General features: G+C 50.2%; 2 protein-coding genes across 14 annotated transcripts; one reads left to right on the top strand and one right to left on the bottom strand.

Annotated features, from left to right (window-relative positions):
* Nucleotides 1-246: 246 nt before the first annotated feature.
* Nucleotides 247-7,157, top strand: CRIP3 (cysteine rich protein 3). 13 transcript variants are annotated; one of them, XR_008526180.2, is made up of 9 exons: nt 247-3,894; nt 4,235-4,329; nt 4,748-4,805; nt 4,901-5,032; nt 6,123-6,194; nt 6,294-6,421; nt 6,516-6,644; nt 6,765-6,842; nt 7,013-7,157. XR_008526180.2 is itself a non-coding variant. In XM_054557536.2 (9 exons), the coding sequence occupies exons 1-8, from the start codon at nt 3,852-3,854 to the stop codon at nt 6,824-6,826; spliced, it is 648 nt and encodes a 215-aa protein (XP_054413511.1). In that variant the 5' UTR covers nt 247-3,851; the 3' UTR covers nt 6,827-6,842; nt 7,013-7,157. The 13 variants fall into 13 exon arrangements, 11 of the variants coding, with proteins under 11 accessions (XP_054413511.1, XP_003780457.2, XP_054413510.1 ...); XM_054557536.2 differs by having other exon boundaries at nt 6,516-6,573; XR_008526181.2 differs by lacking the exon at nt 6,516-6,644.
* On the bottom strand, nt 7,093-14,367 carry SLC22A7 (solute carrier family 22 member 7). The gene is made up of 11 exons (NM_001134161.1): nt 13,888-14,367; nt 13,544-13,549; nt 13,148-13,251; nt 12,860-13,014; nt 12,575-12,743; nt 11,370-11,493; nt 10,936-11,045; nt 10,210-10,424; nt 9,861-9,969; nt 8,383-8,589; nt 7,093-7,958 (listed from the first exon to the last, which is right to left on the bottom strand). Exons 1-11 carry the CDS (start codon nt 14,278-14,280, stop codon nt 7,904-7,906), a joined length of 1,647 nt encoding a protein of 548 aa, NP_001127633.1. The 5' UTR covers nt 14,281-14,367; the 3' UTR covers nt 7,093-7,903.
* Nucleotides 14,368-23,984: the final 9,617 nt, after the last annotated feature.

Raw genomic sequence — 23,984 nt, 5'->3', positions numbered from 1 at the left:
CAGGTTCAAGCAATTCTTGTGCCTCAGCCTCCCGAGTAGCTGGGATTACAGGCGTGCGCCACCATGCCTGGCTAATTTTTGTATTTTTAGTAGAGACAGGATTTCACCATGTTGGCCAGGCTGGTCTCGAACTCCTGACCTCAAGTGATCCACCCACCTCAGCTTCCCAAAGTGCTGGGATTACAGGCGTGAACCATCGCATCCTGCCTCATTTCTTTTTAAAATATTTTTTAGGCAAGGCTCGGTGGCTCACACCTGTAATCTCAGCACTTTGGGAGGCCGAGGCACATGGATCACTTGAGGTCAGGAGTTCGAGACCAGCCTGGCCAACATGGTGAAACCCCGTCCCTACTAAAAATACAAAAATTAGCTGGGCGTGGTGGCATGCACCTGTAATCCCAGCTACTCAGGAGGCTGAGGCAGGAGAATTACTTGAACCCAGGAGGCAGAGGTTGCAGTGAGTCGAGAACGCACCACTGCACTCCAGCCTGGGCAACAGAGCGAGACTCTGTCTCAAAAAAAAAAAAAAAGAAAAAAGAAAAAAAGAAAAAACAAGAAACGAGAGGCAGAAATAAGACAGGAAAATTCAGTGGAAGCTAAAACTAATATTTTTCAAATCTGTTGAAGAGGAAGCCTTTCAAGAAACAGTTACAAAACTAAGGATCTTGAAATATTCCCTGAAACAAGAAACAAATAATGAGAAAGTGTAGAAAAGTTACAGTGTGGAAGGCTTCCACCCTTAGAACTTAACAAGGATGATAAAACAAGTGTTATAAGTAAAAAGGATTGATGGAGACAATTCAGGAACAGGAATATCCAGTGGAAGTTCATAGACCCCAGTCCCTACCCCATTACCCAGATGAAGGAACTGATGTCCCAAGAGGAGACACTTAAGACAGTGCTCCTTTGACCTAGCAGAGCACAGCACTGCAGTCCAATGACGAATTTGGTGCAAGCCCTTCCTCAACGGATTTGATGTAACCAAGGAACTTACTCAAGAAAACTCGGTTTCACCTCCATCCTTCATAGAGGGATTGATTATTGTCTCCTCTGCTGGGACACTGGCACAAGTTTATCAGCTCTTCCCTCCAGCTGTTCATTGGCTACCTTTGCCCCCAGTCCCCCTGCTTTTTTTTTTTTTTTTTTTTTTTGAGACAGTCTCACTCTGTCACCCAGGCTGGAGTGCAGTGGCATGGTCTCAGCTCACTATAGCCTGAACTTCCCGGGCTCAGGTGATTCTCTTACCTCAGCCTCGCAGGCACATGCCACCAAGCCCAGCTGATTTTTTGTAGAGATGAGGTTCGCCATGTTGCCCAGGCTGGTCTCTAACTCCTAGGCTCAAGTGGTCCACCTGCCTCAGCTTCCCGAAGTGTTGGGATTACAGGCGTAAGCCACCACTTCTGGCCGCCTTTTTTCTTTAAAGTAGTTTTCTTCAGGTTCTATTGTTGTTAAGACATTACTCATATACCATAAAATTCACCTTTTTAAAGTCTACAGTTCATGCTTTTTAGTATATTCCCAAGGTTGTACAAACATTACTGCTATCTAATTCCAGAACATTTTTATCTTCCCATAGAGAAGCTTTGAACCCATTAGTAGACATTTCCAATTCCATCTCCTTGACTGGCCAACCACTAATCTACTGTCTGTCTCTATGGATTTACCTATTCTAAATATTTCATATGAATTGATTCATATGATATGTGGCCTCTTGTGTCTTGCTTTTCTTATTTAATGTTTTTATGGTTTACGTGTGTTGTAACATGCATCAGTATTACATTCTTTTTTACAGCTGAGCAATATTCTATCATACAGATATACTACATATTGTTTATCCATTATCAGTTGATGAACTTTTGGGCTGTTTCTACCTTTTGACTATTGTAAATAGTACTGCTATGAACATTCATGTACAAGTTTTTGTATAGACATATGTTTTCATTTCTCTTATATACCTGGGTATATGCCTGGAAGTGGAATTGCTGAGTCATATGGTAACTCTATGTTTAACTTTTTGAGAAACTGCCAGACTGTTTTCCAATGTGGCCACACCATTTTATGTTGCCACCAACAATGTATGAGGGATCCAATTTTGCCACATTCTTGCCAACATTTGACTCTTTAATTATAGCCATCCTAGTCAGTATGAAATGGTATTTCATTGTGGTCCTAATTTGCATTTCCCTAATGACTATTGATATTCAGCATCTCTTCATGTGCTTATTGGCCATTTGTGTATCTCTAGAAAAATGTCTATTCAAATACTTTGCTCACTTTTAATTGGGTTGTCTTTTTGTTATTGCATTATAAGTTATTTATATAATCTGGTTACTAGAGCCTTATCAGATTTGCAAATATTTCTTCCATTCTGTGGATTTAAATTTCTTGAAATATCCTTTGACGCACTATTGAACTACTTTTAACAAATATTTATCTGGGCATTGTGGCTCATACCTGTAATCCCAGCACTTAGGGAGGCCCAGGCAGGTGGGTCGCTTGAGCCCAGAAATTCAAGACCAGCCTGGGCAACATGGCAAAACCCCATCTCTACAAAAAATACAAAAATTAGCCAGGTGTGGTGGCATGCGTCCGTAGTCCCAGCTACTCCAGAGGCTAAAGTGAGAAGATCGCTTGAGCCGGGCAGGTGGAGACTGCAGTGAGCTACGATGCACCACTACATTCCAGCCTGGGCAACAGAGACCCTGCCTCAAATAAATACATTCAGTAAAAAGACAAATATTTAAAAATTTTAAAGCAAACCAGATTAGAAAATGTGTAGTTGGTGTTCATTTTTATTTATTTATTTATTTATTTAGAGATGGAGTCACGCAATTGTCCCCCAGGCTGGAGTACAGTGGTGCGATCTCGGCTCACTGCAACCTCCACACCTCCCGGTTCATGCGATTCTCCTGCCTCAGCCTCTCGAGTAGCTGAGATAACAGGCATGCGCCACCACGCCCGGCTAATTTTTGTATATTTAGTAGAGACGCGGTTTCACCTTGATGGCCAGGCTGGTCTTGGACTCCTGACCTCAGGCGATCCGCCCACCTCGGCCTCCCAAAGTGCTGGGATTACAGGTGTCAGCCACTGTGCCCAGCCGCCCTACAGCTTTAGGAGTAAACGATTGTATACAGACCATGTTCTGAGGCTTCCAAACCGAGTCTTGAGTTCATTAAGGGATCCATCACAGTGATAGCTATAGCTGTTACAGCGTTTATATGCCAGGCGCTGTTTGGGCACTCTACATGTATTAACCTATTTAACTCTCATAACAATCCTATGAGGCAGAGACTGTTATCATACTCATTGCACAGATGAGAAAATGGAGGCAGAGAGGGAGGTTCAGTAATTTGCCTGAAGTCAAAAAGTAGGGTACCAGAGACGGGCTCCAGATTTTGTTGCTTTCAACTACTTGTTATACTGCCAAGGTGGAATTAAAGCATTTCAAAGAATGCCTACTCCCTCGCTTTGGAGAGAGTAGTGTTTTAATGGTGTCTGCACTGTGGACATTTTTCCTGTCCTTACCGCTCCAGAAACTAGTAGTGCTCCCTGTCCAGGTGTCTTCGTTACACATTTGCCTTCCTAGTCTGGAGTCCCCTCGGCTTCAAGATCCTCTCTCCTCCCTGGGGGTCTGACCGAGGCTTTAATGCTCTTTGAAGTAACAGCGAAATAGCCCTTTGTCTCCCAAGTGGAGTGGTTCTAAATTTCTGGTAACCAATGAGCGCCAAGGAACTGCGGATTCCGCCCAGGGAGGCTCAAAGCTGAGCCGTGGGTGGAGCCTGCGGAGGGGGCGGAACTGAGCCGCAGCGGCGTACCTACTGTGTGCCGCGTGCGCTGCCTGGAGTGGAGCTATGAGCTGGACCTGTCCGCGTTGCCAGCAACCTGTTTTCTTCGGTGAGGCCCGGGCTGCGGAGGGGGGAGAAGATGGGGCGAATGGGAGCGCTGGATTCCCTGAGGACGCGGAGGGCTGGCCACAGTGTAGTCCCAGACACCGTTTTCACCTGCAGCGGCTGGTAGTCTCCGCACCACCCGCTCCCACTCGAGTCTTCTCCCTTCCTCTGAGAGCTCTGTGGGGAGTATGAAACCGGAGCGGGATGGAGCTGGCCTCCTGGAGACACTCATCTCCATGGAGCAGGGCATGCCAACCTAATTCCCTAGAGGGCGGAAGGGGGAAAGGAGGGGTCCTATGCTTGGACAGGCTCCTCGCAGCTCGGTTCCACTTTGTCCTCCACAGCTGAGAAGGTGAGCTCCCTCGGCAAGAACTGGCACCGCTTCTGCCTGAAATGTGAGCGCTGCCACAGCATCCTGTCCCCTGGCGGGCATGCAGAGGTAAGACCTGGCCAAGGAGCACCGCCCTATTTACATCACTGCCTCCCACCCCCCACGCACCAGCCCCCAACTTCAGCCCTGGAGGCCTGCCAAAGGGAACCTCAGTAGCCTACCCCAAGGCCGCCCGCCTGATGGACCCCACACCAGCCAGGATTTTGGGAACCTAGGTCGTGACTGTGGATCCCATGGTTTTGGGGATCAGGATGGGTGGAAAGCAGTGTCACCTCCTGAGCAGCTCTTGCTCTTCCTCCCTTGACCACAGTGGAAATACTGGCATGCCAGACCATCCCCCACCCCTCCCAGGCCCACCAGACTCAGCCAGTGGACAGACACACCTGGCAGCCTGTCTGGGGCGAAGGCCTGTGGGTCATGGCTCCCGCTGGCCTTGAGTAACCCACTTCCTTCTGCTTGTGCCCAGCACAACGGGAGGCCATACTGCCACAAGCCGTGCTATGGGGCTCTCTTTGGACCCAGGGGTAAGTACCAGCCTTAAGGGGCCAGGGGTCAGCAGAACCCTCCTTGTGGCTGGGAGCTGGGGGCTCAAGCCTGACCTCCCCTATTCTCTCTTCAGGGGTGAACATTGGTGGTGTAGGCTCCTACTTGTACAATCCCCCCACTCCCAGCCCTGGCTGCACCACTCCTCTCAGCCCCAGCAGCTTCAGCCCTCCCAGGCCAAGGACTGGCCTCCCCCAAGGCAAGAAAAGTAAGGCTGGGCTCAGCTCCTCCCAGTCCTCCTCCCGACCCTTCCCCAAGCTGGAGTGGAGGTTGGGCCAGGTGGCAGTCTCCTATCCAGCCCTCTGCTTCACATTCTCACAACTTCGTTCTTGGCAAAGTCTTCTCTATCTACTCCCTGCTTTTTTTTTTTTTTTTTTTTTCTTTCTATTCCCTCATGTCAGCTGCTGAGTTAAGAGGTAAATTGTTGGGAGGCCGAGGCAGGCGGATCATGAGGTCAGGAGTTCAAGACCAGCCTGGCCAGCATGGTGAAATCCCGTCTCAACTAAAAATACAAAAATTAGCCGGGTGTGGTGGCTCGTGCCTGTAATCCCAGCTACTTGGGAGGCTGAGGCAGGAGAATCATTTGAACCCAGGAGGCAGAGGTTGCAGTGAGCCAAGGTCATGCCGTTGCACTCCAGCCTGGGCAACAGAGTGAGACTCCATCTCAAAAAAAAAAAAAAAAAAAAGAGGTTAATTGGGCAGATGGCATTATCCCCTCTCCTCGCATTTTACAGGTGAGGAAAGTGAGATCCAGACAGGGCAAATGACTGTCCATTCACAAAGCTAGTCAGAGGCAAAGCTGGCCAGGAACTTAGGTCTGTCCCAGGCCAGGGCCGTGGAAGGAATGACCTAAAGGAGAGGAGTCATTGGGATAAGGCCAGTCTCTCACATTCTTCAACTTTTCTCCTCTGGTCCCTGTTCTTTCCCTCCATTCCCTGAAGTAGGCAATGACACTGTGCTCCCTAACACCTGACACCCGTGCCATGGCCAGCTCCTATATCAGCTCAAGTTTCCTGAGGATTGAGTTGCTAACAGGGTTGGGATGGTGGGTACCTGAGTCCCTGGGAGGATGAGAAGGAAGCAGGAGAAGGAAGCAGGTAGTCCCTAATACACATAAGGATGGGGCAGGAGGTGGAGTCAAAGGGGGCTCAGCTCTGGGCCTATAGAAGGCAGACTCTTGGGCGCCTGGGTGGAGCACTCTGGAATGAGCATGGCTTTTGGAAGGACAGCGCCATATGCAGGCAGGTGCTGGTGGGCATCTCCACCTCAGACCTAGCCAGGGCCTCTTCCCCTTAAAGGCCCTCCTCATATGAAGACATTCACTGGGGAGACCTCGCTGTGCCCTGGCTGTGGGGAGCCCGTCTATTTTGGTAAGTGACAGTGGAAAGCTTGGGGAGGGGGATACAGTGTGGGCAGCAAGGGGCAGGGAGGTGATCCAAGGCAGGTGGGTCTCCCTACTCTACCCCTAGAATGGAAGCATTACCACTTCTCTCCACCACCAGCTGAGAAGGTGATGTCATTAGGCAGAAATTGGCACCGACCGTGTCTGAGGTGCCAGCGTTGCCACAAGACCCTGACTGCTGGGAGTCATGCTGAGGTGAGCAGGGCAGGAATTAGTGGTTATGTGGGGAGGAGGCTGGAGATGGGAAGAGAACCAGGCTGAGACAGCTCTCTTTCTCTCTGTGTCTCAGCATGATGGAGTCCCCTACTGCCACGTCCCCTGCTACGGCTACCTGTTTGGCCCCAAAGGTGGGCAGCCCCATCCCAGACACTGGGATGGCATGTACATGCCTAGAGTATGGCATGTACATGGTCTGTGGGTATGTGTGGACAACTTCCCCTGTGGTTAAGCATACCCTGGCCCCCACACCCAGTTCCCTCTAGCCCTGAACCCTGCACCACAGACCCAAGGCCTTTGGTGATAGGGCTCTCTCTCTCAGGTGTGAACATTGGCGATGTGGGCTGCTACATCTATGACCCAGTGAAGATAAAATTCAAATGAGACGCTAACAAAAAAGGTCACCCTAACTCAGGCCTCCCATCATGCCCCTCATGGTCCAATGGGAGCTACAAAAATCTACAGTCCCATGGGGGTTGGGGAAGGTGGGATCTTGGGGGCCTGGGCCTAGGCTCTATGGTAGGCCCTCTGGCTCTCTGCCAATTTTTTCCCTTTCCCATTTCTGTCTAGTTAGGGAACAGCCCGTTTTGAAGGGTATCCTCCTGGCCATCACAACCCCTTTCCCCGGCACATTCTGGAGCTTCAAGGTATTCATAAAACTTGTGTTTATTGAATTTCAGCCTCTCTGGCCTCTTCAATAAAATGTTGGCTCCCATGCCTTCAACTGTTCTTTGGGCATGAGACCAGTGGGTTGGAGGATGGGGAGTGTGGGGGTTGGGATGCCATGCATTGCCCTGCAGGGTGCCTCGGAGGTAGCAGGGCCAGCCATGAGAACAGAAAGCTCTGTTCTTTTTGTCCCTTGGGCCTGGCATTGGTAGTCCTAGCACCACACAGTAGACAGCATGCCCACCAGCCCCATTGGTACCAGAAGTCTCATATGCTAGTCCTTTCTTTAGCACCATCTCTAGAAGAAGCAGAAGCACCTTATTCAGTAACTCATTTGAGCATGGCAACAGATCCTATGGTAGGGCCTCCCAAGAGGCTTCATTATCCATTTGGGAGATGAACAGACTGAGGCCCAGAGAGGGAAAGCCACATGCCCAAGGTCACACAGCAAGTTAATGGTGAAGGTTTTATCAGAGCCCAGGGCAGACTCAGTGGCTTCCTATCCAGGGCTCTTCCCACAGCTCTTCACCACTGCCCCAACCCAAGGGGCACCTTTATTTACAGAATCCTCTCCAGCCGTGAGAGGGGTGCCCAGCAGCCCACTGCATTCTGGGAAGTCAACTGTTTCTAGAAGCCAAATAATCAAGGATGGATGAGCACAGGGAGCGGGTACTGGCGGCAACTCCGGCCCTAGGCAGAGGGTTCGATACTCCCAGCCTGAGTTGCAGGGCCTGCCCTTCTGCTCTCCCAGCCCCTGCTGCAGAGCTTCTGTGGAGGGCCTGCCTCCACTCCCACTTAGTTCTGGACCTGCTTCATGGGCATCTCTTCCTCCTGAAGACTGGTTGGGGCACTAGGGAGGAAGGAGTCGTGAGCAATGGTGGGGTTTAATCCCCGAGCCTACCACCCCAGCCTGCCCCATCAGGGCTGTCCCAGGGCTCACCCCAGTTCCTGGTATACAAACGCCTGTACAAGTGACTTACACACATGCTTGTACACACCTCTGATGTGTAGGCATACTTGAGTGTGCACACATACGTCTTCCTGAACAACCTTATGTATTTGTGTTCATACACTCATGTACACATTTATGCTTGCAGTTTACGTACCCCCAATCATGCACCCTGAAACACTCACCTGTGCACACACACATACATGCACCAAGTACACATGTGCAGATATAGTTTCCTGTCTGAATCCTAAGGTGTCAGGTATCTGAGCACCTGCATCCATATGCATGTGCTCACACGTACATAGACACAGTCCTGTGCACACACCTCTTTCTCTCCACGTCCTGGATGGTCTCTGGCAGCTGTGCCTGCCTCGTCTCTGGCAGCAGGAGGGCGGTGCCGGCAGCCAGCAGGGCGATCCCCCCATAAGTAAGCTTGGGCAGTGACAGCCACACTCCATCCAGCAAAGCCGCCAGTGGGGCCAAAGAGCCCCCCAGCCGGCCCACCAGTGCAGTCAGCCCCATCCCTGTCTGTCTGTTCAGAGAAAGAGGATGAGGGAGGCAAATGGTGTTCACACCTACCTGGAGTCATGCCCCACAGGGCTTCCCTACAGAGCTGGCAGGCCCTGATACTCCCTTCTCCCCGTATAGCTAAGGAAACTAGGACTTCTTTCAGTTGGTCTTCCCACCCACCTTCAGGCCAGGAGGCCCCAAGCCAGCACCCCCCGGAGGACAGGGCCCCCATTCTGACAGAGTACCAATCAGGTACCACTAAAAGAGAAGACAAGTCACCAGACTGGGGGATAAGGAAAGGGTGATATGGAAGGAAGAAGGTCAGTAGTTTGTACAGGCCTTGCCATGTTGTTCGAGGAGGCAAACTTCTTTCTAAACATTAACAGATGCCTAGAAGTTTCCTCTTCCCACCTCCCAGTAGCTAGCTGAAAGACCCCCCTGGGCCTTTCAAAGGGGTTGCTCTTGGGACAGTCCTCAAGGGCATCTCTGCCTTCCAGGGGTGAATGGGATGGGGGTGGGCAGAATGGGGCTTCTTGGGGCTGTTTTCTTATTATTATTATTATTCTTTATTTTAATTTTTTTCTTTTATTTATGTATTTATTTGAGATGGAGTTTCTCGCCCAGGCTGGAGTGCAATGGCATGATCTCAGCTCACTGCGACCTCCATCTCCCGGGTTCGAGTGATTCTCCTGCCTCAGCCTCCCAAATAGCTAGGATTACAGGCATTCGCCACCACACCCAGCTAATTTTGTATGTTTAGCAGAGACAGGGTTTCACCATGTTGGTCAGGCTGGTCTCGAATTCCTGACCTTCAGTGATCCGCCTGCCTTGGCCTTCCAAAATGCTGGGATTACAGGCATGAGCCATAGTGCCCGGCCTTGGGGTTGTTTTCTTAAGGAGGCCCAGAGAGGATGTCTGACATGGCTCAGGGTCACATAGTACAGAAGATAAGATGCTCTGCCTTCTCCAAGACTAGGGCAAACACAGAGGGCCCTGATTAGCTCTGTATTCTGGGTGTAGTGTGGAGAATGAGTGAGAGGCTGGGTGCGATGGCTCATGCCTGTAATAGTGCCTGTAATACGAGCACTTTTGGAGGCTGAGGCAGGAGGATCGCTTGAGACCAGGAGTTTGAGACCAGTCTGGGTAATATAGCAAGACCCCATCTCTACCAAAAATTAAAATTAAAAAAAAATGAGTGAGAGAGACCAGGTTGTGGTGTGTGTATGTAGAAGTATTGGTTAAGACACATGATTAACAAGCCCCATACCCCAGATCAGTTGCAGGCTTCCTCACCTGAGCACCGTAGGGTACAACTCCGAAGTGAACAGGTAGGCAGTGGTGAAGGCAGCTTCAGAAAAAGCTTTCCCCATCACTGCCAGGACGGTGCTCCAGGACTTCATGTCTGGAGGGAAGCGGGTTCAGGTAGTGAGAGGGCCTTGGAGGAGAGCCAGGGGTGTTCTGGATAGGGCGTGGAGTCTCCAGAGTGGGCCGAACTTAAGTGATGGAGAGTCTGAGCTCACTGGGTAAGAGCAGGGATCTGGGGGAGGAGTGGGTTCTTGGCCAGGAGGTGGGGTTTCTGGGGAGTGGGCAGGGTTCCTGGCCCGGCTTCTGGGGTGGGCAGAACCTATGGGACTGGGCTCACCGGAGGACACTAGCAGTCTAGTGCCAAACGCCAGGGCCGTGCCCAGCAGTGTCCCGGCTTGCGTGAGGCGGCGTCCTGCGTAGCGCACCGACAAGTAGACCAGCAGCTTGGAGGGCAGTTCCACGGCCCCGAACAACAGCTGCGTCTGGTACACGTTCAGCCCCAGCCCCGACACATCCAGACTCAGGCCGTAATAGGAGAAGTTCACTCCGAACCTGAAAGGAGTCTCAGTGCCACTTGGCGGACCCTCCTTCCCATCCCTCTTTGGCCTCTCTTCTCAGGAAGACTTGGCATTTTACAAGGGCAATCTCCTTCCGTCTTTGCAACACCCCCTCCCCCCGCCAGGACCTTCCCTGACATCCATAATGCCCTCTGAGTGTGCAGCATGCACCAGTAGTCAAAGCGCCTTTACCCTAATTTTCACAGCAACCCTGACATGGAACTGACAACAGTCCGTTTTACAGAAGGGACACTGGGGCTCTGAGTGGCTAAGTGATCTGTCCCTTTCCAAGTAAGGAAGTGGGAGTCTAAACTTGAACCCATGTGTCTCTGCTGCCTGCTTCATTTTCTGACTTCCCTGGGCAGATCGCCCACGGAGGTTTATCCTCCTGCCCTCCACAGTGACACTCTACTTGTCCCTCAGAGCCCTTCTCACACTCAGCACCAGCCTGGAGTTTGCTCCTGCCTCCCACCACACCCACGCCAGACCCAAGCCAGCCTCCTCACCACACCACCACGCAGCACAGTGAGATGTGTCGGAGCCGTGGTGTGCGGAACAGGTCTAGGTATGAAGGTCTTCGGACCACCCGTTCCCCGGCGGCCACTTTGCTCACAGCCTGGTAGGGAAGGAGGTGAGGCTGTAACATCAGAGTTGGCTATGTGATCTCAATGGGACACAGTACTCTCCCCCTACCCCTCTCTATTCCTCCCATCTGCAGTGGTGGGTATGGAGATGCTCATGGCAGCTGAGAAGAGTGGGTCTCGAATGATGGATGTGGCCCACTGGAGCCAGGTAGGACATCCTAAAGAGTTCGGAACTCTCTGTGGGGACCCAGGGGCTTTTCCTGCCATATATGGTGGGCTCTGGGAGGGAGGCACTTGACACAGCCCACCCCCCACCACACACATATATGCATGCTCACACACACGTTCACCCTCACCTCCTGGCTGAGGCTGTCCTCACACACTGGCCGCCCATTGAGCCTGGCACAGTGGAGCAAGTACCTGTGGGCCTCTTTCACATGGCCTTGGGTCAGAAGCCAGCGTGCAGACTCAGGCACCCACCTAGGAATAGGCAGGAGGCCCATCAGCCAGAAAGTCATGACCCTAAGCCATGTGTTCCTGGACATACTACAGGCTCTCAACTTCCAGGCTCTTGCTCATGTATTCTCTTTAGCCTGGAACATCATCTCCTCCCCAGGCCCTCCACACTTGACGAGCTCTTATTCATCTTTTAATGTCCAATTTAAAAGCCACCTCTGGGCGGGGTGCAGTGGCCCATGCCTGTAATCCAAACACTTTTGGAGGTCAAGGCGGGAGGGTGGGTTTGAGCCCAGGAGTTCAAGATCAGCCTGGGCATCATGGCAAGACCCTGTCTCTACAAAAAATCAAAAAATAAATATTAGCTGGGCGTGGTGGCACACGCCTGTAGTCCCAGCTACTCAGGAGGCTAATGCAGGAGAATCACTTGAGCCTGGGAGGTTGAGGCTTCAGTGAGCTGTGATTTTGCCACTGTACTCCAGCGACAGAGCAAGACCTTATCTCAAAAATAGTAATAATAATAATAATAATAATAAAACACCTCTTCCCACACTTCCTTGCCCAGGCCCAGGTCCTCCATAGCCTGGGAGTCCCTTATTCAACTGAATTGGCCTTACCCTCAAGACCAGCTCCCAGCACCAGCCACTCACTTCTCCCATGGGTGGCAGAAGGGAATGAGATGAAGGAGGGACAGACATGTAGACACATCCAGAAGGGTCATCCAAGGCCAAGTCATCTTTGGGAGGCAATGTAGTGCCCACCCTGCCTGTCCTCCCACTCTCCTGCCTGAGCTCCCCACCCCCAGGCTGGCCCTGCACCTATCCCCAACTCTCCAAGGGGCCAGCCTCAATTTATGTTGGGCTCTGTCTTTGTCTCTGACTCTCTGTATCTTGTTCTCTGTTTCTCACTGTTCCTTGCCATCTTCTTTCTGTTGATCTCTGTCTCTCTGTCTCTTTTTCTCTGTGTCTCTTTCTGTCTCTTGGTCACTTACTCCATTTCTCTTTCCCTTCCTCTCTCAATCTCTCTATCTTCAAATCTCAGGCTCTGATTAATCTCATCTTTCACTTCCTGTATCTCCCGCTCCCCAGCTGCCAGCAGTCCTCACCAGAGGCTGAGGATGCCTGGGGCACAAGGCAGGGTGACAGCTAGCAGAAGCCATCGCCAGTCCCGTATCAGGTACCCAACCAGTGCCAGCAGCATCATGCCCCCTGTCCAGAAGGTGCTGCTCAGGACTCCAGCCACGGTGCGGTGCTCCACATCCAGCCACTCCAGCTCTGGGCCAGGGCAGGAGACAGGAAGATGGTTAGTGAGGACCAGATGGGCTCAGCCTCACTCTGACAACTGCCTTCTTCCAGCCCTCTAGGTCCTGCCTGTTTCTTGCCTGCCTCACCCAGTGGCATCACGATGATGGTAAAACCAGCCAGGGCTGAGCCAGTGAGGGTGCGGGTGATGGCGAACATTACATAGCTGACGGAGGCTGCAGATGCCAGGCCCAGCACCAGGGTACTCACGTAGGCTACCAGCAGCAGACGCCGCCGCCCAAACCTGCAAAGGGGTCATGCAGGGTCAGTTCCCTGTGGAAGGAGGTTCTAAGGCATAGGTAGACTAGGCTCATACCCCAGCTAGTGGGAGAAAGTTCCCCCAGCCAGTTTCTTATTGGCCCAGTGCCTCACCCCACCTGTCGGACAGATATCCAAAGGCCACAGCCCCCACCAGCACACCGGCGAAGAAGAAAGTGGACGCAGCTCTGTTCAGACCTTTCTGCTCACACACCAGATCCCACTGCAAGGACAGGCAGAAAGGGACCTCCTATGAACATCAGCCCCTCTCCAGCAGACACCAGCTCCTCTTCTCCAGACCCTGGAGCCTTCTGAGGCGAACTCTGCCATTCTGGTACCTCCATGCCAGATAATAAACCTCCCAACGATTCACGCCAGCTTGGGGAATAGGAAACTTTGTCCCTCCCCAGTCCTGCAGCCTCAGCTTCTTCCCAAGGAAGGCCTCGACCTGCTGCCTCCCAGGGAGACTGCCTCCACCGACATTCCACCTCCAGATGGATTATGTAAATACCGACCTGGGACTGGAAAAGAGGAAGGGAGAAAAGAAGGCCTCTATTGTTTCTCCACCTCTTGCTGCAGAAATTGCCTTCTCAGCTCTTTGTCTCAACTCCCTGAAGCCACTTTAGCCCTTCCCTGCCTTAATCACCTCCCAATTAATGATGCTGATAACAGTTCTTGTGTAGGATCCTGTTACCACAAGCCATGAACTAAAAGTGCCTTATATTCATAGCCCCCATCTACAGATTGGTAAACTGAGACTTTAAGAGGTAAAGTAATACATCTAATGCCTACACAGTAACCACCCAAGGCAATGGCAGGCCCATCCCTCTCACATGTCTCAACTTCTGGGCTTAAGTACCTCAGTTGCAATGGTAGAGGAGAACTCTGAGCGGTCGTACTCCCAGCCCTGAGAGCAGGGCACTGTGGCAGGTTCATCCTCCAGCTCCCCACGGCTCTGCCTTTCTTCCCCCAACGTGGTGTTGGGGAGAGCCTGGGGGTAGGCAAAGCGGAGGCAGGAGCTAAGCGTGCCATCAGGCTCCCGGGGAAGATGGGCCTCCAGCCACACATCCTGATGGCTGAAGTTGGCAGGGGCACCCGGCAGGGCACATCGGTGGGCAGGCACGGCAGCCAGGAAGATGGGCAGGAGGAAGTGCAGTGGTAGCAGCACTCGGGGCAGGGCCAGCAGTGCCACATTCCGCAGTTGGAAGGGCCCAAAGCCGCCCACCTGCTCCAGCAGCTCCTCAAAGCCCATGCTGCTCACCCACCAACTGTTTCAGGTACAGCCTCCCTCTAGTATCCAGCCAGCTCAAACTGCCCACAACATAGACCCTTGGACTCTGGAGGTGGGAGTGGATGGACTGAGTAGAGAGCCTGCAGCCAGAATCCAGCCCTCAGGGGCTGGCCCAGGACTGGGCCCTCCCCAGCCATCAGGTCTCCAGGGACCTCTACCTGTCTTGCCTGGTGCCTGGGGGAAGGGGAAGCCATCCATTCAGAGGTCACTGGCTCGTGGCTCTGGGGCTTACCCATTAGTGTTCAGGGACCAAGGCTACCATGATGAGGTAGCTGGGTGATGGCATAGGAGGTGAGTCCCTAGCCCCTTGGTCAGCAGAGCTCCCAGGATCCCTAAGAAGAGGAGGCTCCTGGGGCCTGGGGCTAGCTCTCCCAGGGTGCCCTTTGCCCTGTGAGACCTTAGGTCAGCCTTGCCTATTTGCAGCTACAGCCATGGCCTGGCCGACAGCCCAGGATTCAGGACTGAAAGCTGGATCGTAACCAGGTTTCTTTCTGCTGAGCCATGAGGCCTCCTCGCATCCCTCTCCCCTGCTGGGAGCTGATGCCCTGGCCTAAGACACACCTGTGATCACACTGGACAACTTGACGTCTCTGAGGGTCCCAGGCTCGTCCCATTCCCACTTCACTCAGCGACTCTCCCCATACATATGGTTCCAACTGCTGTCCCATTCCCCTATTTCCAGCAGCTTCCTAAATTACCTTTTGGAGGGATAGGGAATGGTGGGGGGCACATTGCCAAGGTAACTGCAATGCCTAAGATTACATTTTGGAGGGGTAGGCAATGGGGGAGGGGGCGTTACCAAGGTCTTGTCAAAGGTACATGCAATACCTAAGACTCAATGTTCAATCTGACCCTCCCACTCAATTCTCAATCATGGTCCCTGCAGCAAAAGTACAGCAGAAACCAGCAATGTCTGGTTTATTCTCATCTGATTCTCCAAACACTTGGCTGGCAGACCCACTAGTTTAATCCAGCTCCTACTTTGAACAGGTCAGAAAACTAAAGACAGGGTGGGGACCTGCTGGGGTCACACAATGACTCAGCAGCAGAGCTGAAGAAAATACCAGGTCCCCTGACTCCAGACCAGGAATCTCACTTTTGACCTAAGCTGCTGAGCTGGTGATGTCCCAGTCTGCTCCAGGCTGGGCTCCCTGAGAAAGTGCTGGGAAAGGAGCTAAATCGATGGCATGGCGTGTGTTAATGGGGGTGCTGACAGCCATGGAGTGAAGCAAGAGGCAGCTAATGGTGGTGGCAGTGACGGGGTGACAATAAGAAGAAACGTTTGAGTCTCTAGTGCATCCTCGCCATTCTGGAGGGTACATAGATGCCTCAGACATGGTCCCTACCCTTAGGGAGTTTACAGGAGGGTTAAAATAAGCTAACCCTCCCTGTCTCCAGTCTCACCCCTTTCAACCCATTCTCCATACACTGGCCACAGTGAACATTTAAACACAAATCTAAGAGGGTCACATCCCTGTTTAAAACCCTTCACCAGCTTCTACTGCCTGAGGGGGAAAGTCTAGCTCCTTAGCTTGGCCCTTATGACTTCCCTAGGACTAGATCCTCTCCCCTAGTCCACCCCGACCCCTCTCCAACATGCCGCCTTCCCTCTAGTTCTCTGCACACACCAGCTCATTGGCATGTCACACCCTAGTGTGGTCCCTTGGACAACGTGGCCTCCTCCTCATTCACCAAGTGGATGCCCAAACCTCCCTGAAGACCAGCTCAAGGGGAGACACCTCCACCCCTCTCATCCTCACTCACCTGTGACCTCACACTGTTGGTTCCTCCCTCATTTAATACTATGTAATCCTATTATTAATATAAAATGTATAAAATACCATAACACTTTGCAGCTCCTGAGAGGTAAGTTTTGTGGTCACCCCATCTCCATGTCCCATCCAGTGGCTCCACAGGGTAATATTCTAAAGTTTTTCCACAGCCAGAGAGGACAGCTAACGAGGCCAACCTCAGCCATTGGCTGTGACGCCTTAGTTTTCATAATGGGAATTTCTCTCCTGCTTTAATATCAGAAATAGCTGATAATCATACAGTGGTTACCTCTCCCTCTTGACATTGGCTACTAGGAAACTCAAATCTAAATCTGCAGCCCTGGCCAGTGGCTTATGCCTGTAATCCCAGCACTTTGGGAGGCCAAGGCGGGTGGGTCGCCTGAGGTCAGGAGTTTGAGACCAGCCTGGCCAACGTGGCAAAACCGTCTCTACCAAAAATACAAAAAATTAGCTGGACATGGGGGCAAGCGCCTGTAATCTCAGCTACTCAGGAGGCTGAGGCAGGAGAATCGCTTGAATCCAGGAGGTGGAGGCTGTAGTGAGCCGAGATCGTGCGATTGCACTCCAGCCTGGGCAACAGGGGTGGAACTCTGTCTCAAAAATAAAAAATAAAAAATAAATAAATCTGCAGCCCCTTTCTCCAGAGAGTAATTTGGCATTTATTTTACCTCTGGCTCCATCTTATTCCCTGGCCCTACCCCATACAGAAGCTCTCTTCTCTGATGTCATTGAAGAATGATGGTGACAGTGACCATGATGGCTGATGATGGAGCTGGACAGGCAGGTATGAAATGCTGAGTCTAACCAGAGGATGGATAGATCAACTCTGAGTCACCAGTTAAGAGCTGGTTTTGATTGTATTTTAACTATCCTCCCACCCCTCCAATCTGGGAATTCTAACCTGAGCTCAGAGGCCAAGGTAGAGACCTTCACTTATACCAAACTGGATGGAGAGGAGCCTTGTGCAATGGAAAAATAACAACTCCTGGCCAGGCATGGTGGCTCACGCCTGTAATCCCAGCACTTTGCGAGGCCAAGGTGGGTGGATCACTGGAGGTCAGGAGTTCGAGACCAGCCTGGCCAACATGGTGAAACCCCATCTCTACTAAAAATACAAAAATTAGCTGGGCGTAGTGGCTCGTGCCTATAATCCCAGCTACTTGGGAGGCTGAGGCAGGAGAATTGCTTAAACCCAGGAAGTGGAGGTTGCAGTGAGCTGAGATTGCACCACTGTACTCCAGCCTGAGTATAGTGTAAGAGTAAGACTCTTGACTCAAAAAAAAAGAAAAAGAAAAAGAAAAAACCCCTTAATTGGAATTATCACTAGAATTATTGGAGGGTTCAGGAAAAATACATTCTTGGAATAAACAATTTGAGATTGCTTGCAATAGGGAATTCTTACACTTTAGGCCTTTTACTCTTTTGCCCCCACCCCATTGAGTGACCTCAGATGACCTACCCATCTTAATTGGGGCTTCAGTGACCATTAACCATTGCTGCAACCCATGTAGTCATTTCCTACACTGTTGATGGTGGCAATGACAAAATCAATTGCAGTGGTAAGTATGGTGATGGATGGTATAATAGTAAGGGAGGTGGGATCCTGGTGATGGAAGTGATGGTGACAGGGGTGACTGGAGTAGAGATGAGAGGATGGGGCTAGGCCACTGGTAGTAATGATGTGGTCATGAGGGTAGTGGTGGTGATGAGGATTATGTGATAGATGTGGTAATGACGGTGACAGTGATCTGGTGATGGTAGTGATGATGTGATGGTGGTAATGATGGTAGTGGTGATGTGATCATGGTAATGATGCTGGTGGTGTTTTGATGGTGATGATGGTGGTGATGTGATGGTGGCAATGATGGTGATGTGATGGTGGTGGTGGTGATGTGATGGTGATAATGATGGTGGTGGTGACGTGAGGGTGGTAATGGTGGTGGTGGTGCGGTGATGGTGATAATGGTGGTGGTGATGTGGTGATGGTGTTAATTGTGGTGGTGATGTGGTGATGGTGATAATGGTGGTGGTGGTGATGTGGTGATGGTGTTAATTGTGGTGGTGATGTGGTGATGGTGATAATGGTGGTGGTGGTGATGTGGTGATGGTGTTAATTGTGGTGGTAATGTGGTGATGGTGATAATGATGGTGGTGGTGATGTGATGGTGGTAATGATGCTGGTGGTGATATGGTGATGGTGGTAATGGTGGTGGTGATGTGGTGATGGTGGTAATGGTGGTGGTGATGTGGTGATGGTGGTGATGATGGTGGTGATGTGGTGATGGTGGTGATGATGGTGGTGATGTGGTGATGGTGGTAATGATGGTGGTGGTGATGTGGTGATGGTGGTGATGATGGTGGTGATATGGTGATGGTGGTAATGGTGGTGGTGATGTGGTGATGGTGGTAATGGTGGTGGTGGTGATGTGGTGATGGTAATGACGCTGGTGGTGATGTGGTGATGGTGGTGATGATGGTGGTGATGTGGTGATGGTGGTAATGGTGGTGGTGATGTGATGGTGGTAATGATGCTGGTGGTGATATGGTGATGGTGGTAATGGTGGTGGTGATGTGGTGATGGTGGTAATGGTGTGGTGATGTGGTGATGGTGGTAATGGTGTGGTGATGTGGTGATGGTGGTAATGATGCTGGTGGTGATGTGATGGTGGTAATGGTGGTGGTGATATGGTGATGGTGGTAATGGTGGTGGTGATGTGGTGATGGTGGTAATGGTGGTGGTGATGTGGTGATGGTGGTAATGGTGGTGGTGGTGATGTGGTGATGGTAATGACGCTGGTGGTGATGTGGTGATGGTGGTGATGATGGTGGTGATGTGGTGATGGTGGTAATGGTGGTGGTGATGTGATGGTGGTAATGATGCTGGTGGTGATGTGATGGTGGTAATGGTGGTGGTGATATGGTGATGGTGGTAATGGTGGTGGTGATGTGGTGATGGTGGTAATGGTGGTGGTGGTGATGTGGTGATGGTGGTAATGGTGGTGATGTGGTGATGGTAATGACGCTGGTGGTGATGTGGTGATGGTGGTGATGCTGGTGGTGATGTGATGGTAGTGATGGTGGTGGTGATATGGTGATGGTGGTAATGGTGGTGGTGATGTGGTGATGGTGGTAATGGTGGTGGTGATGTGGTGATGGTGGTGATGGTGGTGGTGATGTGGTGATGGTGGTGATGATGGTGGTGATGTGGTGATGGTGGTAATGGTGGTGGTGATGTGGTGATGGTGGTGATGGTGGTGGTGATGTGGTGATGGTGGTGATGGTGGTGGTGATGTGGTGATGGTGGTAATGGTGGTGGTGATGTGGTGATGGTGGTGATGGTGGTGGTGATGTGGTGATGGTGGTAATGGTGGTGGTGATGTGGTGATGGTGGTAATGGTGGTGGTGATGTGGTGATGGTGGTAATGGTGGTGGTGATGTGGTGATGGTGGTGATGATGGTGGTGATGTGGTGATGGTGGTAATGGTGGTGGTGATGTGGTGATGGTGGTAATGGTGGTGGTGATGTGGTGATGGTGGTGATGATGGTGGTGATGTGATGGTGGTGATGATGGTGGTGATGTGGTGATGGTGGTAATGATGGTGGTGGTGATGTGATGGTGGTAATGATGCTGGTGGTGATATGGTGATGGTGGTAATGGTGGTGGTGATGTGGTGATGGTGGTAATGGTGGTGGTGGTGATGTGGTGATGGTGGTAATGATGATGTTGGTGATGTGATGTTGGGAGTGATGGTGGTGGTGATGTGATGGTGGTAATGATTGTGGTGGTGATGTGATGATGGTGATGATGATGATGGTGATGATGGTGATGTGATGGTCGTAATGATGGTGATGATGTGATGGTGATAATGATGGTGGTGATGTGATGGTGATAAGGATGGTGGTGGTGATGTGATGGTGGTAATGGTGGTGGTGGTGATGTGATGGTGGTAATGGTGGTGGTGATGTGGTGATGGTGGTAATGATGCTGGTGGTGATGTGGTGATGTTGGTAATGATGCTGGTGGTGATGTAGTGATGTTGGTAATGATGCTGGTGGTGATGTGATGGTGGTAATGATGGTGGTGGTGATGTGGTGATGGTGATGTGGTGATGGTGGTGATGATGGTGGTAATGATGATGTTGCTGATGTGATGGTGATGGTGAAGGAGGTGATGACACTGTGTAAGCTCCCTTATGGCAAGGACCTTGTCTTTTGTTTATCATTATGTCTTCAAAGCCTAGTGGAGGTGATGGTGATAGTTTGGGAGAAGAATGTCTGTGATCTGAGTGAAGACGAAACTAGTAATGGTGGATAATGAAGACAGAGGTGCAAATTATGGTAAAATTGGTGGTGGTGGTAATGGATGGTGGTACACCACTTCCAGTTTAAAGGTGAGGAGAAATGCAGAAGATGCCACCTGGAGCTGCTAAAAATGAGCTTACGTCATATTACCTCTAACCCATGGCCATGCAGACTCTCCTTCCATATCACCTCATCATCTTAGGCAATGGGCAGGCTCCTGAAACTCCTGAGGACTTAGAAAGATGGTTCTAAGTCCTTTAGCCTTGCGTTGGCCTCATCTCTTGTCCTGGCCTTGACTCATGAGTAGCCTGTGGGAAAATCTCAGCAGGCTCCAGCGTCTGACGATTAGAGACACAAGACCCTCCACATTCCCACCCCTGTCTCTTTTCTGAGGGGCCCCTCTCTATCAAAAAAAGGCTCATCTAAATGTCCCTGGTCTGTGGCTCCCATCTAGCCCCTGACAGAGCAACCTTGCTGAAGCCATGTATTTCTCTGTGCCCCTGTCCTCACACCTCTCTTTGACCACGGGACAAAGAAATGTCTTTCTGTGAGGGAACAGGGAGAAGGTCTGCCAGGGACCAGGGAGGCCCTCACATGCAGAGCATCAGGTAGTCCCTGACAGCCAAGCTGGGCCTTGGGAAGTGAATGTGCCCAACAAGTCTCAGGCTCCTGGGGGCAGGAGGTAGGCAGAGAGTCTCTGCAATGCCTTAAAGCCCTGTTCCTTGGCACAGCCTGTCCTGGCTCCAAGCCTGGCCCTACTTCCTCCTCACTCTTCTCTTCCACTCTACGATTTATGCCTGTGACTCCCCACACTGAACTCCATGCAGTCTCGCCCCCCAAACTTTGCCCGTGCTGCTCCCCCATCCCCCGGGAATGTCCTCTCCTCTATCTGGCCAGCTCCTGTTTGTTTGTCCTTCAAAATTCAGTCCAAGAGGCACATCTCTCTCTAGGGGTCTTCCTTGAAGCTCTCAGTCTGGGCTGGGAGTTCCTCCCTATGCCTTGAGTATCAAGGCACATGCTACATGTAAAATGAAAGTTAATTTCCAATCACTTTTTTTTTTTTTTTTTTTTAGAGACAGGGTCTTGCTCTGTCGCCCAGGCTAGAGTACAGTGGCATGATCATAGCTCAGTACAGCATCGAACTCCTGGGCTCAGGTGATCCTCCTGCCTCAGCCTCCTAAGTAGCTAGGACTGCAGGTGCATACCATCACACCCAGCCCCAGCCACCTCCTTTAGGGCATGCTGTGCTTTGTCTCAGCGCCTGGTCAGTGCCCGACATCTGGCATAGCCTTTAGCACATGTTGGGCTCAGCAATAGTCTGCAGAATTAGTTAAATTAATGGGTTGGATGAATGAAAGATGGATTAAATAAATAATGAATGAATAATCCATGACATTGATTCATTCAATCTCAATAATCGAGAAAATTTAAAAATACAATAAGGTACCATTTTTATCTATTTAATTATTTGGGGGTGTTTCTCCTAGAATTAGACTTGAAGAACTAAGATAGGTTGGAGCCAAGAAGTTCTAGCACCAAGTTTAGCACTATTTGAAATAGTGAAAATAGTGAAAAGTCGGAAAGAGTAATGAAAAATCAATATGGAGCTGGTTAAATAGATTATGGAACATTCATGCCATGGAATATGATGTAACTATTAAAAAGAACACAAGGATTCTCATGATTGCTGGTGGAAGTGTAAAATGATGTAGCAATTTTGGAAAAGTTTGGTAATTATTCAAAATGTTAAACATATCATTACCATATGATCGAGCAGCAATTCCACTCCTAGGTATATACCCAAGAGAAGTGAACGCATACATCCAAACAAAAACTTGTACACAAATATTCATAGCAGCATTACTCATCATAACCTAAAGCAGAAACAACCCAAAGTCCATCAACTGACAAATGGATAAACAAAATGTGGTGTGTCCATATAATAAAATATTATTTGGCAATAAAAAGGAATGAAGTACTGATAAATGCTACAATATGGCAGTACCTTGAAAACATGCTAAGTGAAAGAAGATAGTCACCAAAACATCATATATATGTGTATATATATATGTGTGTATATATATATATATACATATATATGTGTGTATATATATATATATATATACATATATATGATGGGAGGACCACCTGAACCGAGGGCTGGGGAGGGGCGTCGAGGCTGCAGTGAGCCATGATTGTGCTGCTGCACTCCAGCCCAGGTGACAGAGTGAGACCCTGTTTCAAAAAAAAAAACACATTTCAGAATAGTAGGTATAATATGCTCTTCTTTTTATTTATAATAAATATGTATATATAGACAGAAAGAGAGAGCTATTAATTACAAACAGGAAAAAGAAAGTCTGAAATGGTACACACCAAGCCATTTGCAAGAGTTACCTTTATGTGGTCAGCTTCGTGGATAGGGAGGGGGGCTTTTATTTTATATGCCTTTAGCATTTGCCTTTTTACCATAAGTATGTCCTGCTTTTGACAGTTTAAACAAGAAGGAAAGTGAAATCACATGGAGATTCCACTGAAGGCTGATGAATCAGGGCCTAGAGCACACTGGCATCCATGCCAACAGAGTGTCCCAGGAGCCAGGATGTTTCCGGAATGCCAGGGAGTGGCCTTCTTGGAGGGACAGCAGGACTTTGTGAGCCTGGGCCTTTTTACCTTGGATCTCAGGCAAAGCCAGGAGCCTGGCCTGGAACCAAAGTTGTTTATATATTGACGAGGTGAAAGATTTACACCAAGTGAACCTAGGGTTCAAAATTCACAAGCTCCTACAGTATGTACACTAGAACAAAGCCTCCTTTCTGCCCAGCTCTCCTGCCCCATGGCAGCCAGACACCTCTCACTCATCTCACCTGCCTTTCCAGACACAAAATTGTACATTATATGTATGCTTCTTTTTCTTATTCTTGGTCTTGGAGACTGGTCCATAAGTGTATACTATACAGAGAGACAACTCCTTCATGAATTTTTTTAGAGAAAAAGGTCTCACTATGTTCCCCATGCTGGACTCAATCTCCTGGGCTTAAGCAATCCTCCTACCTCAGCCTCCCAAGTGGCTAGACTACAGACACACCACAGCACTCAGCTAGCCTCCTTCATTTTAGAGTCTCACAGTACCCCATGGTTGGGACCCCATTTTATGGGTGGGCCATGCTCTACTGAGCAGCCCCAATTGGGCATTTAGATTTCTTCTGAACTTTTATAGGTCCATAGTCTCTTATCCAAACTGTTGGGATCAGAAGTACATACATGGTTGTACATGTATGGTTGACCTTTGAACAACACAGGTTTGAACTGCACTGGTCTGCTTATAAACTGATTTTTCTCAATAAAAGTCACAAGTTTTGTGCCTGTCTCTCCTGCTCCCCTTGCATTTCCTCCACCCCTGCTGCCTCTGCCACCCCTGAGACAGCAAGACCAACCCCTCATCTTCCTCCTCCTCCTCAGCCTTCTCAATATGAAGACAGTGAGGATGAACACCTTTATGATGATCCACTTCCACTTAATATTTTCTCTTCCTCATGGTTTTTTAAATAACATTTTCTTTTCTGTAGC

This window comes from Pongo abelii, chromosome 5 (assembly GCF_028885655.2).
Source record: "Pongo abelii isolate AG06213 chromosome 5, NHGRI_mPonAbe1-v2.0_pri, whole genome shotgun sequence".
Classification (NCBI taxonomy): Eukaryota; Metazoa; Chordata; class Mammalia; order Primates; family Hominidae; genus Pongo; species Pongo abelii.
The sequence above is the reverse complement of the archived record's forward strand: the minus strand, read 5'-3'. Positions and strand labels throughout refer to the sequence as shown.

Bases quoted from the DNA above. Each gene is read 5' to 3' on its own strand.
- CRIP3 (XM_054557534.2), top strand. From the start codon at position 3,852: ATGAGCTGGACCTGTCCGCGTTGCCAGCAACCTGTTTTCTTCG. The intron at 5,033-6,122 runs GTAAGGCTGGGC...TTCCCCTTAAAG, and splicing joins CCTCCCCCAAGGCAAGAAAA to GCCCTCCTCATATGAAGACA. The intron at 6,195-6,293 runs GTAAGTGACAGT...CTCTACCCCTAG, and splicing joins TGGGGAGCCCGTCTATTTTG to AATGGAAGCATTACCACTTC.
- SLC22A7 (NM_001134161.1), bottom strand. From the start codon at position 14,280: ATGGGCTTTGAGGAGCTGCTGGAGCAGGTGGGCGGCTTTGGGCCCTTC. The intron at 13,015-13,147 runs GTGGGGTGAGGC...ACCCCTTTGCAG, and splicing joins TTTGGATATCTGTCCGACAG to GTTTGGGCGGCGGCGTCTGC. The intron at 8,590-9,860 runs GTGAGGAAGCCT...TTCTCTGAACAG, and splicing joins TTGTACCCTACGGTGCTCAG to ACAGACAGGGATGGGGCTGA.